A 19,019-nucleotide genomic window follows, 5' to 3' on the forward strand; every position below is an offset into this window, starting at 1 on the left:
CCCTTGTACCCAAAAAAAAAAAAAAAAAAAAAAAGAATCTGCCTGCCAATTCAGGGTACATGGGTTCGATCCTGGTCCAGGAAGATCCCACATGCCGTGGAGCAACTAAGCCCGTGCGCCACAACCACTGAGCCTGTGCTCTAGAGCCCATGAGCCACAACTACTGAGCCCGTGCACCACAACTGCTGAAGCCCACATGCCCTAGAGCCCCCGTGCTGCAACAAGAGAAGCCACTGCAATGAGAAGCCGGCACACTGCAACGAAGAGTAAACCCTGCTCGCAGCTACTAGAGAAAGCTCACATGCAGCAATGAAGGCCCAACACAGCCAAAAAAGAAAAACAAACACTACAGGGGACTTCCCTGGTGGTCCAGTGGGTAGGACTCCATGCTCCCAATGCAAGCGGCCCAGGTTTGATCCCTGGTTGGGGAACTAGACCCCACATGCATGCTGCAACTAAGAAGCCCTCATGCCGCAACTAAGAGAGTCCATGTGCCACAACAAAGATCCCGTGTGCCGCAACTAAGATCCAGCACAGCCAAAATAAAAAAATAAAAGTTAAAAATAAATAAAACACCTACAGACCAGTATCCCTTATGAATATCAATGGGGAAATCCTCAACAAAATACTACTAAACTAAATCTAGCAGCATATTAAAAGGATTATACACTATACCAAGTGGGATTTATCCCAGGAATGCAAGAATGATTCAACAGATGAAAAGCAATCAATGTAATACACCACTTAATAGAATGAAGGAAAAAATAAACACAATTTTATTCATTTTTATTTATCACAATTGATACTGAAAAAGCATATGATAAAATCCAATATGTTTCATGATAAAAAAAATTAACAAACCAGGATATAAAGGAACTTCCTCAACCTGATACTGAGCATTTATGAAAACCCCACAGCTAGCATCATAGTCTGTTGTGAAAGATTGAAAGCCTTCCCCCTAAGATCAGGAATAAGACAAGGATGCTCACTTTCCCCTCTGATATTCAGTTTTATACTGGAAGTTCTAGCCAGAGCAATTAGGAAATAAAAAGCATGCAATTTGAGAAGAAGTAAAACTATCTCTATTCAAAGATGACATGATTGGGCTTCCCTGGTGGCACAGTAGTTGAGTCATATGGTCATTCTGTTTAACTTTTTGAGGCATCATCCAACTGTTGTTTTCCACAGAAGCTGCACCATTTTACATTCCCGTCAGCAATACACAAGGGTTCCAATTTCTTTGTAGAAATATCTATTCAAGTCCTTTGCTCATGTTTTACTTGCATTGTTTGTTTTGTTGACATTGAGTTGTAGGAATTCTTTATGTATATTGGATATCAATTCCTTAATAGGTATATGGCTTGCAAATATTTTGTTCCATTCTGTGAGTAGTCTTTTTACTCTCTTGATAGTGTCTTTTTTTTTTTTTTTTTTTTGCAGTACGCAGGCCTCTCACTGTTGTGGCCTCTCCTGTTGTGGAGCACAGGCTCCGGACGCGCAGGCTCAGCGGCCATGGCTCACGGGCCTAGCCGCTCTGTGGCATGTGGGATCTTCCCGGACCGGGTCACGAACCCGTGTCCCCTGCATCGGCAGGCAGACTCTCAACCACTGTGCCACCAGGGAAGCCCTGATAGTGTCTTTTGATGCATAAAACCTTTTAAATTGTTGAAGTTCAATTTATCTATTTTTTTCTTTTGTTATCTGTGTTTTTGGTGTCATACTTAAGAAACTATTTCCAAATCCAAGGTTATGAAGATTTTCCACTAAGTTTTCTTCTAAGAGTTTTATGGTTTTTAGCTTTATGTTTAGATCTTTGATCCATTTTGAATTAATTTTTGCATATGGTATAAGGTAAGGGTTCCACTTCATTCTTCTGAATGGCGATATCCAGTTTTCCCAGCACCATTTGTTGAAAGACTGTCCATTGAATAGTCTTGGCACCCAAGTTAATTATATTTGTGAGGGTTTATTTCTGGGCTCTCTAATGTATTCCATTGGTCTTTATATCTAGAGTTTGAGAAAGATTGGTGTTAACTCATCTTTAAATGTTTGATAGAATTCACCAGAGAAGGCATCTAGTCCTGGGATTGTCTTTGTTAGAACAGAACCCGTGGGATACCATCAAACACCAGCATACACATCATAGGAGTCCCAGAATGACAAGAGAGAGAGAAAAGAAGCAGAAAAAATATTTGAAGAAATAATGGCTGAAAACTCCTCCTAATTTGATGAAATACATGCATCTACAAACCCAAGAAGCTCAATGAACTCCAAGCAAGATAAACTCAAAGAGATCCCCAGTAAAAGTCTAAAATTCCAATTGTCAAAACTCAAAGAGCATTTTGAAAGCAGCAAGAGAGAAGAGACTCCCTACATAATAAGATTAACAGCTGATTTCTCTAGAGAAACTATGGAGTCTAGAAGGTAGTGAGATGACATTCTAAATCTTGAAAGGAAAAAAAACTTTTAACCAAGAATTTTCTATCTGGCAAAACTATCCCTCAAGAATGATGGAGAAATTAAGACATTTTTGGATAAACAAAAGCCGAGAGAGTTTATTACTAATAGTCCTTCCTTTCCCTGCTAAAGGGAGTTCTTCAGGCTGAAATGAAAAGTCACTAGACAATAACTCGAAGCCATAAGAAGAAATAAAGACCCCTGGTAAAGGTAACTAAAGCCAATGGCTAATGGGCATATGAAAAGATGCTCAACATTGCTAATTATTAGAGAAATGCAAATCAAAACTGCAATGAGGTATCACCTCACATTGGTCAGAATGGCCATTATCAAAAAGTCTAGAAATAATAAATGCTGGAGAGGGTATGGGGAAAAGGGAACCCCTGTTGGTGGGAATGTAAATTAGTGCAACCACCATGGAAAACAGTCTGGAGGCTCCTTAAAAAACTAAAAATAGAATTACCATATGATCCAGCAACCCCACTCCTGGGCATATATCTGGAAAAGACAAAAACTATAATTCGAAAAGATACATGCACCCCCAATGTCCATAGCAGCATTATTTGCAATGGCCAAGACATGGAAGCAACATGTGTCCATCAACAGATGAATGGATAAAGAAGATGTGGTGTATATATAATGGAATATCACTCAGACATAAAAAAGAATGAAATAATGCCATTTGCAGCAATATGGATAGACCTAGAGATAATCATACAAAGCGAAGTAAGTCAGACAGAGAAAGACAAATATCATATAGTATCACTTACATGTGGAATCTAAAAAAAAATGATACAAATGAACTTATTTACAAAATGGAAACAGACTCACAGACATAGAAAACAAATTTATGGTTACCAAAAGGAAAGGGGAGAGAATAAATTGGGAGTATGGAATTAAGAGATACACACTACTGTATATCAAGTAGATAAACAAGAAGGATTTACTTGTTACAACAAGGTCAGAAGCTCTTGCTCCAGCCTCAGAGTGCTGTATTTATATCTCGGTGTGGATCCTGACCTTGAGCAGGTCAATAGATTCTGTATCCATTTCCCCTTCTGTGAAACTGGAAAATGATAGCACTTATCTCATAACTTAGTTATGAGGATTAAATGGGATGTAAAATGCTGAGAACAATACTTGGTATATAGTAAGAACTTAGTACATGTTAGCAATTATTATCACGTTTTACAAAAGAAGAAGCAAAGTCAGAGAAGTTATAGAAGACCCAGGGTCAGCCATAGTTCATGTAGTCAGGTTCAGTGAAGGGCTGCCTGATGCCTTAACTGTGGCTCTATCTGTTATATATGCAATCCTTACATTTTCGATCTGTATTCTCTTAACTTCCTGGAAGGTAAATGTTTGCATTTATTTTGCGTTTTTCTTCCAGACTTCAGTCTGATTGGTTTATCTCCAAATCTGGAGCCACTATACTTAGAGCCTGGGAAACCTTGAATCCTTGACCCATCATTTACTAGTTCCATGACATTGAGCAAATTTATTTAATGCGGCTAAGCCTCAGTTTCTTCATCTGAAAAACAGGGAGGTTATGAAGATTAAATAAGATACTGTATATAAAGTGCTTACCCAGTGCCAGGCAATGCTCCATAGATGCTATATAATCTACCGCTTATCTTTGAAGAAGATGGTTTTTATTGTAGGAGATGTTATTAATGCAGTATTAGGGGAAGTTTTAGGCAATTAAATGTTTGTGCTTTTTTGTAAGGATTGATTAATTTTTTAAGTGCAACAAATCCTCTTAGTCTTTTGGTAGTGAAAGTGCAAGTATAAAAGGTTTCTATCAAAATTTCTTAAAAGACTACTTCCCTTCTGAAATGCTGAGACAAATGCAGAGATGCTTTCCTTACCATGGCAGGGAAAAGAGACTTGCATTATACTTCTTTGTGCATTATTTTTTTATTTTTAAAAAAATTTATTTTATTGAAATATAGTTGATTTACAATGTTGTATTAATTTATGCTGTACAGCAAAGTGATTCAGTTATACATATATATACATTCTTTTTCTTTTTTTAATATTTTCATTTTATTGGAGTATAGTTGATTTACAATGTTGTGTTGGTTTCAGGTGTACAGCAAAGTGATTCAGTTATACATATATTCATTCTCTCTTAGATTGTTTTCTCATATAGGTTCTTTGTGCATTTTAAAAAATTTATTTATTTATTTTTGGCTGTGTTGAGTCTTTGTTGCTGCATGCAGGCTTTCTCTAGTTGCGGCGAGCGGGGGCTACTCTTCGTTGTGGTGTGCGGGCTTCTCATTGTTGTGGCTTCTCTTGTTGCAGAGCACGGGCTCTAGGCACGTGGGCTTCAGTAGTTGTGGCACGTGGGCTCAGTAGTTGTGGCTCACGGGCTGTAGAGCACAGGCTCAGTAGTTGTGGTGTATAGTCTCAGTTGCTCTGCGGCATGTGGGATCCTCCCAAACCAGGGCCTGAACCCATGTCCCCTGCATTGGCAGGTGGACTCTTAACCACTGCGCCGCCAGGGAAGTCCCTCTTGGTGCGTTATTGATGAAACTCTTCATTTTTCCCCTCTGAATTTGCAGCTCATGTTGCAACTGCCTCCAGAGGCATCATCTTCTTCTTCACCTACCTCCCATACCTGTACCTCGCTTTCAGCTACAACCAAAGGAGTCACTTCCAAAAGATTGCCTTTTGTCTCCTCTCCAGTGTTGCCATGGCACTGGGAGTCTGATTAATCTCCACATATGAGACAAAAGGTGAGCCTTACCTCTCTCAAGGTGAACTGCCTTGATGTTTTGCCATTTGCTGACAGGCAGAGTTGACCTTCATTGCCAAATAAACATAACTGGCTCATTTTATTCAGTGTTCTGAGCATTTACAGTATACTTACATCTATGGTAGGTACTGTAAGAAACACTTAAGAAATGTAGAATGACGTTTACACAATGCAGCTTACAATGTAATTGGGGAGAAAAACTAAAAAATGTAAATGATTTAGGGAATTATACACCTATATAGTTGTATAGATCTAAAATATATAGATTTATGATTAGAAGTTCAAATAACACTTTAGAACTTTACAGATAATGTAGTGCTATTACAGATACCATATTTTATTCTCATAGGCTTCAGAGTTAGTCTTCTTTCACAAGTTGGTCTAGGGGACCTTCCATCAGAGATGTTACAACTTCCACACTTTGGAGTTGAAAGTACAATGTGAAGTTTTCATTTGTCTCATGTTTCTGGAGTTTGAAGAATTTCCCACAGCATCTACAGTCATTGCAGAAGATTGCAGCCAACATGTCAATCAAAATGTAGGACACTGGGACTTCCCTGGTGGCACAGTGGTTAAGAATCCACCACCAAGGCAGGGGACACAGGATCAAGCCCTGGTCTGGGAAGATCCCACATGCCATGGAGCAACTAAGCCCCTGCGCCACAACTACTGAGCCCGTGAGCCACAACTACTGAGCCCACATGCCACAACTACTGAAGCCCACATGCCTAGAGCCCGTGCTCTGCAAGAAGAGAAGCCACTGAATGAGAAGCCCGCACATTGCAATGAAGAGTAGCCCCTTCTCGCCGCAACTAGAGAAAGCCCATGCGCAGCAATGAAGACCCAACACAGCCATAAACAAACAAACAAGTAAATAAATAAAATGTAGGACCCTGAGGTCTGTGGGGTTACAGTACTTACTGAATGAAACAGTTTCCCATTTCGGTGGTACTAAGATGATCTGCTCTGAACACTCTAACAAGTGCCTTCATTGCTCAATGTTAGCTTTTATCACCAGAGTCCAGGTCCCAAATGATAAAGCTTGGTTTAGCAGCAGATAACAGGGATAGGAGTTATAAGTTGGGTCGAGTTTGTGGGTCCCCTTACTGCAATTGGGATAATCTCCAATGTCCTGGTTAGAGGCATCACCTACCAATGAATTTCTTTATTAAGTTTGGATGGTCTAAATGGGTTAAGGGTGCTTAAAATTTAATAAAGGATGTTAAGTTGACCAGAATTTATTGAAAGTGAGTGGTTTTCTTTAACAAAGCAATGTTGAGACCATGATTTACAAATACTTATGGAGGAAAAGTATATTTGAAATGGTATATCTGATTCCTTACATGTTAGTGAATGAACGTAGATGCTTTATGGAGCCTGTCTGTTGAAATTGAGGGAATCTAGGTAGGTGGTTGGACTGGATGAACGGTGTGTTATGTTCAGTGTTCATTCCTGAAAGACACAGGATAGCCCATAAATGGTGTCTAGTGTTACAGCTGAAGGAAATGCAAATGCATATGATCGTAAGCAGGTAGGAATCTCTAAGAATATAATTGATGAAATGTTAGAAATCCAAGGATAATATTTCTTTTTTAGAATCCTCATACTTTCACTGGCTTAGGTTTTCCTATTCATTTGACCTATCTGCTCAAATCAGATAGCACGCCTTCTAGTGAGTGAATAAATAAAATTACTATGGGGCTTCCCTGGTGGCGCAGTGGTTGAGAGTCCAACTGCCGATGCAGGGGACGCCGGTTCGTGCCCCAGTCTGGGAAGATCCCACATGCCGGGGAGCGGCTAGGCCCGTGAGCCATGGCCGCTGAGCCTGCGCGTCTGGAGCCTGTACTCCGCAATGAGAGAGGCCACAACAGTGAGAGGCCTGCGTACCGCAAAAAAAAAAAAAAAAAAAAATTACTCTGTACATTTTCTCAGTAAGTCTAGTGCAGTGCTTTCGGTTTTAATCTTGAGCAGGAATCACTATATACAACATGAATCAGGCCTCTGGTTGTATGGCAGAAACATTTTGGCCTCTTAAAATCAGAACCTGCATGCTTGTGGAGCAACTGGGTTTGTCACTTGAAATTTCCATTTATTGATTTATTTGTTAATTTATTATTTACTAGATTGATTTTAGTTTTTAAGAGGCCCAGTAAATAGCACCCTTCTCCCCTCCTTAGTTTCTGAACCAGTTGAGAAACAGTACAGAGATGTCATCTTATTAATACCCAAATATCTTTTTATAACTAATAAAAAACTTAGTGGAGGGGTTATTATAGATGCTCAGATGGGCCATTTTATCCCAACTCCTCAAGCTTGTCAGTGCTGTCTTGTAGCCCTGACTAATCTTGTTTCAATCTCTTCCCTTCCACAGGTATTGATCTCAAGGGTATTCCTTAATAAACATCTTGCATACTAAACTCCATTTCAGGGTCTGTGTCACAAGGAACCCAACCTGTGACTATTGAATTTATCTCTGGGACCCCTATTAATGTGAGAGGGGTCTCCTATTATGCTCTCCACCTGGGTGGGACGCTGGGCCTTGTTGTTTAGCTCCCTTGCCTTGAAAGGCCATCCGAATGGAAGCCCAAAGTTTTCTTGTTAGTAAATGACCTCTGAGCAAAAGAGTTCCAGTAGGAAAAGAGAGAATAGGGCAGAGAAATACATTTGAAAAGATGGTGGCCAAACCTGTTCCAAAACTGGATTTCAGGAAGCCCAGCAAATCCCAAACAAGATTAACAATAAGAAATCTACATTAGACATATCAACATAAAATTGAGCACACCAGAGGTCAAGAGAAAAATCTTAAAAGTAGCTGGAGGGGAAAAAAAAAAGACAGATTGCTTTACAAAGGAGCCAAGAGTGGGAGCCTGAAGATAGTGGCTTTATACGTTGTTTAAAATAATAATGATGATGATGATAATGATGATGTCTTTAGGATTTTTTTAAAAAGATAGAATTAAAATACATAAAAGGGTTTTTGAGGAGATAAAGTCAGAAATTAGTGGGGGTAAATACATTTTGGAAGGGGAGTAAAGATATTGATTAACTTTAGACTTTGCAGCAATGTAGATCTGGTAATTCACTACTGAGTTGACCAGGAAAAGGCTAGGAACAGTGTATAACTTTCAAACTTAATAGAGAGAAAATGAAATAAAAGATTGGTTGAGTCAAAAAGAAGTGGTGTGGGAGAGGAATTATGTCACATGGCCTCTTCTACTGCAAAGGGGGATGAGAAGTCAGGGAAGAACAATCATGATCAAAGAGATGTGAGGGCAGGTGAACTTTGCCAGATTCCTTTCAGCAGCAACCTGCTCTCAAACACAAATAAATAAATTGTGGAAAGAAGTAACAGCTAACTCCTACCCAATCCAAAATCCAGCAGTATTTCTGTTTTGTTTTGTTTTTTAAATAGAACTCGATGAGCTGATTCTCAAATGTACATGGGAGTATAAAGGACCAAGAATAGCCAAGAACTCTTGAGGAAGAACAAAACAGCAAAACTTGTTTTACCGGATTTCATGATTTATCATAAAGCAATGGTAATTAAGATTATGGTTGACAAATAGACTAATAGAACAGAAAAGAAGGGAGAGATAAATGCATTGTTAAATATCAGAGATGATACTTCAGAGCAGTGGGATTTAATAAATGGTGCTGGAGCAACTAAAGAACCTTATGGAAAAAATTGAAATTGGACTTTGAATTCAAACCATACACAGATATCAATTCCAATGTAAAAAAACTATAAAGTGGGGCTTCCCTGGTGGCGCAGTGGTTGAGAATCTTCCTGCCAATGCAGGGGACATGGGTTCGAGCCCTGGAAGATCCCACATGCCACGGAGCAACTAGGCCCGTGAGCCACAACTACTGAGCCTGCACGTCTGGAGCCTGTGCTCCGCAACAAGAGAGGCCGCGATAATGAGAGGCCCTCGCACCGCGATGAAGAGGGGCCCCCGCTTGCCACAACTAGAGAAAGCCCTTGCACAGAAACAAAGACCCAACACAGCCAAAAATAAATAAATTTTTTAAAAAAGTAACAAATATTCAAGTACAATTGGTGTCTTTTAAAAAAAAACTATAAACTTTTTTGGAGATGATATAGGAGAGTACCTTCATGTACTTGAAGTAGGAAAGATTTCTTAAACAAGACACAAAAATAACTAACCATCAGAAAAGACTGATAAATAATGACATTAAAATTAAGACACCATGAAGAGAATGAAAGGAGAAGCTACAGAGTGGGAGAGGATACATTTAACCTACAAAAGGCTTGTATCCAGAATATTTAAAGAATTCATAAAATCAATTATATATCATACTTTATAGTAAAGAAAAAAAAAGGCAAAAATAGGTACTTCATGAAAAGACATATCCAAATAACCAATAAACATATGCAAGCTAGAAGAAAATGAAGTGACATATTTAAAGAAAGTACTGAAAGAAAAACCTTGTCAACTCAGTGTTCTATATCCAGGGGGAAATTAGGGAGAAATGAAGACTCTCTCAAACCAAAGCGACAGAATCAATTGCTGGGAGACATTACAAGAAATGTTGAGTTCTTCAAGCAAAAACAATATCAGACAGAAGCTTGGATCTGCACAAAGAAATTAAGTGCACTGAAAATGGAAGATACAATTTATTTTGTCTTTTGTGGAGGTTTCTGGCTCTAAAAGAGAACTGACTGTCTAAAGCAAAAGTGGTAGCAATGTATTGTGTTTATAGCTTATGTGAAAATGAAATGTATGACAACAGTAGCAAAGGGTGGGAGGGAAGAACTGGAAACTGGAAATTGTTGTAAGATCCTTATGCTACACATGAAGTAGTATAATATTATTTGAAGATAGACTAAAGATGATTTTAAACCCTAGAACAACACTAAAAAATTTTTTAGGGGTATAAGTAATAGATCGATAGTAGAAATAAAATGGAATGATTAAAAAAAAGTCCCCATTAATGCAAGAAAAAGAGGAAAAAAGAAACAAAGAAAAGTTTGGACCAAATAGAAAAGAGCTGGCAAAGTGGTAGATTTTAATCCAATCAATAATCACACTAAATGTGAATAATCTAAACGTACCAATTAAAAAGAGTCAGTTTAGATAAAAAGGCAAAACCCAACTAGATGCTGCCTACAGGCAAAGATGACGGTGAAGTTGTAAAGGGGGTGTGCATATTTGGGGTTTGGGGGGTTATTGATTTGGGTGGTAGTTGTACAAAGTACTTCCTGTGTAATTGCTTGTTAAACTCCATTTTATATACTTGATATGTATATTCCCAATAAATAAATAAAGTTAACTGGCAATCAAATGTCTGCTGAGGTAGGGAAGGAGCCTTGTCTCTTTCTTCTTTTCAGACACTGCAGACTTACACTGAACAAGGATGTACCTGGCTTTCACAAACTAAGCGTGCTGTTTATGGCAGCTGAGGTTTGCGAGACCTGTCTGTAAGCCATGGTGAAAGGCAAGGCTCTCGATTGGCACAAAGACAGACACAAGTCATAGAATCTCATCTCAGGAAGGGCCTCAGAGGTTTCCTGGCCCCTCGCCCCTCACAGCGTGGCCTGTGCACCAGCAGCATCAGAACCCTCAGAGAGCTTGTTAGGAATGCAGACTCCCAGGCCCATCCAGACGCACTTAATCAGAACAAAATCCCCAGGTGATTAGTAAGCACGGGAAAGTTTGAGGAGCACCGTTCTAGCCCATCTGTCTGCTCACCAGTATTTGAATGTCCTCTGGTGTTGCTAGTTACCACCTCCTCAATCCTGCCGTGTGGCAACAGATGCAGGGTATCTTGGATGCTTTACATGAGAAGCTTAGTCAGCTTGCATTCAGATTAGACACTTGGCATCACAAAGGATACTTATCTTTATACGCACCCAGGAATTGGTCCCAAGCCCATCCTCAGCACTCCTTTCTTCATGGCATATGTATGTGTTGAGCAGCTGCTGCATATGAGGTCCTGGGTCAGATGTTGGAGATACTGAGATAACCTGACAGTCCCTGGCCCCAAGCTGGGGTTGGCAATAAGTGAGCAGTTTCACAGTGCGGAGTGAGACCTTCAGTGCTCACAATTAGCGCAGGGTGCCCCAGATGCACGTGGGTTAGACATAACCCAAGAGAGTGAGTATACATGCTTGCTGGCGAAGGAGATACCTGTGCTGACCTACCAAGTAAGAATTAACCAGGCAAAGAAGGTGGGGAGGAGTAGGAAGGGCTTACCTGACAGCATGTGCAAGAGTGTGAAGATGTGTCTCAGATGACCAAATTTCTACTTCTTGGTACCAAAGAATCATTTTGGCAATAATAAGAATGTTTTATTGGGAATTCCCTGTCAGCCCAGTGGTTAGGACTCAGCGCTTTCACGGCTGGGCCCAAGTTCAGTCCCTGGTTGGGGAACTAAGATCCCACAAGCTGTGTGGCATGGTCAAAAAAACCAAAAAACAAAAAAAAGTTTTACCTTCTTTGAGAAACCAACAACTAGCTTTTCTTTTCCTGTGCCTAACTTTTGTCCCTTAATACCCCAGACATGAATAGTCCAGTCTTCTCATTGGCTTGTTCTCCAACTGTTTGATTGGAAAGTTCTGGTAACTTTTCTCTGTCTTCGATGTGGTGACTGTTTTCCTTCCTTTGGAATAGGCACAGGCATCCAATGGAGGAACATGGGCAGTATAGGAGGAGAGTTTAACTTCACTCAGGTGCTGCTGATGCTACTGCTGGACTCTTAAATGGCTTGGTGGCCTGGTATGTGGAGTCTGTCTTCCCAGGGGTGTATGGTACATCCAAACCTTGGTACTTCTTTCTCATGGTGAGTACTGATGCTGCTGTTTTATAGATTGACATTAGAATTTTTATAGCTCATCATCAATATTCCTATCCCTCTTTGTGGTGTTGGTTGCAACCTCAAACTCCTGGAAATCTAAGTGCAGTTCTCTAACCTGGATTCACCCCAAACCTATCAACTTGTGGTTGCCAAGGGAGCATAATTAACGAGTCTGACTCTTGCCCCACTGCTGATACCCTGTGCAGAGTCCCCTTAAGAGTGCCTGTGGCTGTCTCACATGTGCCCACTTGAGTGGCAGGCCCTGCATTCTCTCACAGAATGCCACCCCAACAAGCTAGAGCCCTCAGGACTCCTTGGCCTCTTTCCTCTTTGGGCTGGTGGCAAGGCCCTGAAGCTCTTTGAGACCTCTGTGACCTGGGGGCACGGGCACGGGGCACAGCTTTCGTTGACAACCCCATGAAGCTCTCCAAATCTTTTCTCTCCTATGGTGAGTAAATTTTCCTACAAAGTTGAACCCATCATGCCTGATTCAGTCCTCTTGCAGATTCAGTCTGATCCCATCTGAATTGCACAGGTACTCACTTCAGGCCTCGGGAAAGGCTGCCATGTTTGCCCTTCTTGGTCTGTGGAGAAGTGGGTAGATTGTTAACGCCAGTATTTCTCCAGGCCTCAGCCCACAGGGGTGCTGATTGCCAACACAACAGCTTCCCCAGTACACCAGGAGCGTGGATGTGAGGCATCATTTGTAGCTCCATCCTCCAGATGGTTGTAGGTTGAAATGCAGTTTATTAGTAGTAAGTCTGTGAGCAAATTCTTGACTTCTTCAGGCACCATTAAGTGTTCGATACCAGGAAGCTCCAGTGGGTGAGGCTGGGGTGGGGGTTAGGGGAGGGAAGTGTGAGAATTTAATTTACCAAAATATTTATCTTCCAGAAGAAGAGAGCACTTCACCTACATGTATTAATGTAAGTTGACTTCCTCTCTAGCCCTTCTACTGGCGTGGAGAACCTATATCCTTTACGAATTCAGTGCTGGAGTTGGGGGATCCTCAGAAAGCTCTGAAAAGCAAGTTCATTCAGGAAGAGCCTACTGATTTGATAAAAGGAATTGAAATCCAACATCTATACAAGGTATCAGCTCACAAATCTTCTTCCAAGGACTTGAGAAATAGTGCATAGAGGCTTCTGTTTTATTCTGCCAGTGGTTACAAGGTACATTTTGTGATAGATTCTTAATTCCCTTCTGTAATGTTATCCTCAAAATTAGGAGTATAATGTAAAATGTCCTGTTTTCTGTCATACAGTTAAGTGACTGGATGGAGGGTCTAGATGATCTTTCTTGAAACAGTCTCGCAAAAGCCAAACACCTCTTGTTGGGGACACCCTGGAACTCAGTCATTTGATGGCTGACTTTGATCCACCAGTGTTTTTACATAACCAAATCAAATAGTAAACCAGATTTCACCGCTGGCTTCCAGATGCAGAAGTGTTTGTTCTTTCACCACTGTCTGCTGAGTCCAGCATTGACTAAGGACTCCCCTGACAGGATGACTGGATATAAGCTCTATACCCTGGTGTGTCCTCCAGAGCATTATTTTTTTGTTTGGAATCTTCCATTCTTCAAATATGATGAGCCTAAGGAGAGGCAGTGTCCTCTGTATGACTGATACAAGGTCACAGTTAAGGTGCTAGCTCAATACTTTGTGTTGCCTTCCTTGGCCTATGGGATCAAGTGCATCACATGCTGGCCCAGGGGCTCCACAGCATGGGGGATCATCCCAGCTCCTTTACATACTGTGGTAGCAGCTTGGAATGCTCCAGTCTTCACCCAATTTATTGTAGCTTCAATAAGCAGGGATTTCGTTTCCTCTTTTCACATAACAAGCAGTCTGCAGGCACATGGTTCTGGCATGATTTCAGCTGCTCAGCAAAGCTGTCCCAGACCCCTGCTCTTTCTGCTCACTTGCTTTCATTTATTTTCCCTGGACCAGTGGAAGCATATAGCTCTCATCTGCGTGCTTGTCATTTCCCGGTTGCAAGATGGCTGCTGTAGCTCATCTATAGGGAAAGATAAGAGCGAGGGGCTTTCTTTTGGGAGGACTTCTTCCTTCCTTCCTTCTTTCCTTCCTTCCTCCCTCCCTCCCTTCCTTCCTTCCTTCTTTTCTGCCCTTCAGTAGATCACCCCTTATTCTTATTGCCCAGAATTCTGCCACATGTCCACCTCAACTGCAAAAGGGAGACTGAGAAGTTAGGGAAGAGGACCATCACACTTGATTCAAAATAATCATACCAGATGGATGTGGGGGCAGGAGACGTGTGCCAAATTCCTTTCCGCAGCACCCTGCTTCCAAACACAGTTAGATAAATGGTGGGAAGAAGTGACGTCTAAGTCTCACCCAACTATAATGTCTGCACTCCAAACCCCAAGTCCAGCCCAGATGCAATTAGACAGGACAGAAATCAGGCACAGTTTCAGGCACTAGGAATTCAGCATGAACAAGACAGACCAAGTCTAAGACTGGGAAAACAGTAAAGATAGAAGCCTCTCAAAAGGAGTGCGCCTGGTATGTGTGAGGAATGGCACAGAGCTGAAATGTGATGAAGTGTGATGTATCTCTGCAAGTCAAGTGGCATTGTGGGTGATTTTATTTTCTTCCTTATACTCATATATGAATTACTTGTATAATAAGAAAAAAATAAATGGTATTTAAAATACTGGAGGGCTTCTCTGGTGGCGCAGTGGTTGAGAGTCCACCTGCTGATGCAGGGGACACGGGTTCGTGCCCCGGTCCAGGAAGATCCCACATGCCCCGGAGCGGCTGGGCCCGTAAGCCATGGCCACTGAGCCTGCGCGTCCGGAGCCTGCGCTCCGCAACGGGAGAGGCCACAACAGTGAGAGGCCCGCGTACCGCAAAAAAATAAAATAAAATAAAATACTGGAGACAGGGCTTCCCTGGTGGCGCAGTGGTTGAGAGTCCGCCTGCCGATGCAGGGGACACGGGTTCGTGCCCCAGTCCGGGAAGATCCCACATGCCGCGGAGCGGCTGGGCCCGTGAGCCATGGCCGCTGAGCCTGAGCGTCCGGAGCCTGTGCTCCGCAACGTGAGAGGCCCGTTTACCGCAAAAAAAAAAAAAAAATACTGGAGACATTTGATTTAGAAAACAGGACAGACTGTCTGGTGTTCTCTCCCTAGATCAACACCGCCCACAAGAGGCAGGGTGCCCTTTCTCAGGGGACTAGCCAGGCAGTGCAGAGCAAGGTGTGGCTCGAGAAGCAGGGAGAAGTTCTCGTTCAAGCTCTGAGCCCTTCGTCCTTGAGCTCTGGCCTCTGTGGTTCAGCTGCTCTACCACCAGGCTCCAGAGGCCAGGGAAACCCCCCTGGTGTTGCTCCCCATCATGGTCCTCAGTAGCTCCAGGCAGCTAAACTCTGAAAGAAGGAGCTCCCTTATGGATTTCCACTTGGAGTCCCACTGATGAACTTTCGGAGGAAGTTGGTGTGGGTGCTCGGCCTGTCACAGGTTCTTCGGAAATGCCACATGCGTGTGCATATTACACTGTCAGTCAGAGTTGGCTTTTCAACAGGTGTTCTACAAGGGAAGGGATGAACACATGGCAGTCAAAGATCTGACCATAAACCTGTACCGAGGGCAGATCACTGTTCTCCTGGGGCACAATGGAGCAGGCAAAACCACCACCTGCGGCATGCTCACAGATATGTGTGTGGGGTCAGCCCTCCCGAGGAAGTGCTGAAGAAATTGTTGATCCAGATCTAGATGTTTTGGCTCCATCTCCCCTCATCAGATTTCACTGGCATCTTTGTTGTTTGTTTTTTTACTATCTACGTAGTAGTGCCTGGTTGTTCACATTACCCTGTAGCAGGAAAAGGGAATCTTTGACTCTTTCGGTCAATCTGAGGAACTTAGTTTCAAACACTATCAGGAAGCTGTGAACACTGCTTAGCATGTTTCCTTCCAGGTAGAACTTTCCGGTACAGTGAGGCACCACTAATCTCTCAACCAAACATTTCATCCACTTACTTTTGATTGCCAGGGGCACTTTTAGAATGATACCTGGTGAATTATTCTAAAATTATCTGTTTCAGAATAGTTTTTATGCCTAAATAATTCTTTCACATTCCATTAACTAAAATAATATCTGTGATATTTGAAAACTCATTCATTCAAGAAACATATATTTATTGAAGGCTTAACCTATGTAAAGCTCTGTACAAAACCAGTGAGATGCATTTCCAAATTTTGAGGCACTCTGAAAGCCCACCAGTTCTTCTGTGTTACATACAGAACACCAAACGGCTGGGAAGCTATGAGCACTTCAAAGTCAAGCTGCCACAATTCTCCTCACAGGTTGCTGATGCACCTTCCACTGAAGACATTTGAAGAGCAGCAATATTGTGAAGTTTGGTCTGAGGTGCCTTTGGTACTGGGACTTTAAAAACCAAGTTTCAGCCCAGCAGATACATGCTGGATGGGCGCTGGATGTGTCAGGACGGGGGTGCAGTAATGTCTCCAGACAGGTGGTCCTCTCTCAGATACAGGCATTGCTACTTCTGGCAGCATGATCATTTCGGGAAGGCCTCCCTGTCTATGTAGACTTGTGAGGTCCTCAGTACTTGAAGGGTGATCCAGCTAGACACCAGGCTAAGTGATCAAGGAGGCAAGTCAGGTACAAACATTGTTTAAGAAGGCCGACGGATAGAAACACTCCATAGACACTTCCCTATTGCATTCCCTTATATTCTGTTCCTAGTATTCATCACAGTCTGTGCTCATCTGGTTTGTGTATATATATATATATATATATATGTGTGTGTGTGTGTTATTTCTCTGTCTCCCCCATCCCTCTCCCTAGGAAGCTTGTTCTGTTCACTTCTGGATCCACAGTGCCTGGAACCGTGCTTGGCAAAGGATAGGCACTAAACAAATATCATTGAATGAATGAATGAATTAATTAATTAATGTAATTGTAAATTCTGCCAAAATGCAGACCATGAATGATAAATAACTAATGATAAATAAATAAATAATACATACATCAGTCCACTCTAGAGCCATAAATAAATAAATAAATAAATAAAATTTAAAAATACAAAGCATTGCATAGGATTCCCACCTATGTTTCGTTCTAAGAGTTTCAAACATTAGTTCTTTTTAAAATAAATTTATTTATTTTATTTTATTATTTATTTTTGGCTGCATTGGGTCTTCGTTGCTGCGTGCGGGCTTTCTCTAGTTGTGGCGAGCGGGGGCTACTCTTCGTTGTGGTGCGTGGGCTTCTCATTGCAGTGGCTTCTCTTGTTGGGGAGCACGGGCTCTAGGCTCGCAGGCTTCAGTAGTTGCAGCACACGGGCTCAGTAGTTGTGGCTCTCAGGCTCTAGAGCATAGGCTTAGTAGTTGTGCTGCATGGGCTCAGTTGCTCTGCAGTGTGTGGGATCTTCCCGGACCAGGGCTCAAACCCGTGACCCCTGCATTGGCAGGCGGATTCTTAACCACTGCACCACCAGGGAAGCCCCATACATTAGTTCTTACATTTAGGTCTTTGATTCATTTTGAGCTAATTTTTATATGGTGTGAGGTATGTGTCAAATTCATTCTTTTGCACGTGGATATCCAGTTGTCCAGCACCATTTGTTGAAAAGACTGTTTTTTCCCCATTGAATGGTCTTTGCACCTTTGTCAAAAATCAGTTGACCAGGGGACTTTCCTGGTGGCGGAGTGGTTCAGAATCTGCCTGCCAATGCAGGGGACATGGGTTCGATCCCTGGTCAGGGAATTAGATCCTGCATGCCACAACTAAGAGCTTGCATGCCACAACTAAATAAAAAGATCCCGCATGCTGCAATGAAGATCCCTCGTGCCACAACTAAGACCTGGCGCAGCCAAATAAATATTAAAAAAAAGAATCAGGACCAGCCAAAACATATAGGGTGATGTCTGGGAGGGTCCCAAATGAAAAGCTTCCATGTCTTCAGAATGTGTCACCCTCCTGGCACATTGCTATATAGAGGGTAGCTCACCTAAGCTTCAAGTGTCTAGTTTTTACTGGGGTTTCATTACATGGGCGTGAATGATTGAATCATGGACCTCGTGACTGAGCTCAGTCTGCAGTCTTTCTCTCCCAGCAGATTGGGAGGTCAGATTGATATCATGGCTCAAAGCCCCAACCATCAAATCACATGGTTGGTCTTTTTGGTATGACCAGCCCAGATCTTGATCACCTCATTAGCATAAACTCAGGTGTGGCCTGAGGGTACTACCAGGAATAGCAAAGACACCCCTATCACTCCAAGGATTTAGAGGCCCCTTCCAGTAACTGGGGACAGAGGCCATCCAGATTCTTTATTATACAACACTTACATTGATTTTTAATATGCTGAACCTTCCTTGCATTCCTGGGATAAATCCCACTTGGTCATGGTGTATAATCCTTTTAATATGCTGCGGTACTTAGTATTAATAAGTCATATATTTAAATGGTTCAAGATGCAAAAGCTGGGAATTCCCTGGCAGTCCAGTGGTTAAGGCTCTACCTTTTCACTGCCAAGGGCCCGGGTTCAATCCCTGGTCAGGGAACTAAGATCCCACAAGCCTCATGGTGTGGGAAAAAAAAAAGATACAAAAGTCTTTTGTTTATCCCTTTCCCTGAAGGTAGTAAGTTTATTATGTGTCTTTCTTATGTACAGTTTATGTATATACAATAGTCCCCGCTTATTTGCAGGGGATTTGTTCCAAGACCACCAGTGGATGCCTGAAACCTCAGATAGTACCAAAGCCTATATATACTATGTTTTTTCCTATACATACATACCTATGACAAAGTTTAATTTGTAAATTAGGCACAGTAAGACATTAAACCAATAGCTAGTGGGAAGCAGCCGCATAGCACAGGGAGATCAGCTCAGTGCTTTGTGACCACCTAGAGGGGTGGGATAGGGAGGGTGGGAGGGAGGGAGACGCAAGAGGGAAGAGATATGGGAACATATGTATATGTATAACTGATTCACTTTGTTAT

General features: G+C 42.0%; 1 protein-coding gene across 1 annotated transcript in view; it reads left to right on the plus strand.

Annotated features, from left to right (window-relative positions):
- The window catches only part of LOC112409464 (ATP-binding cassette sub-family A member 17-like), a 77,403-nt gene that overhangs the window by 15,202 nt on the left and 43,182 nt on the right, over positions 1 to 19,019 (plus strand). Inside the window, 5 exon segments of the mRNA XM_024759614.1 lie at positions 5,044 to 5,195; positions 11,848 to 11,937; positions 11,940 to 12,016; positions 12,979 to 13,122; positions 15,573 to 15,710. Of these exon segments, the coding sequence (XP_024615382.1) occupies positions 5,044 to 5,195; positions 11,848 to 11,937; positions 11,940 to 12,016; positions 12,979 to 13,122; positions 15,573 to 15,710 (601 nt within the window).

The sequence above is a fragment of the Neophocaena asiaeorientalis genome, unplaced genomic scaffold (genome assembly GCF_003031525.2).
Source record: "Neophocaena asiaeorientalis asiaeorientalis breed wild unplaced genomic scaffold, Neophocaena_asiaeorientalis_V1.1 scaffold254, whole genome shotgun sequence".
Taxonomy (NCBI): domain Eukaryota; kingdom Metazoa; phylum Chordata; class Mammalia; order Artiodactyla; family Phocoenidae; genus Neophocaena; species Neophocaena asiaeorientalis.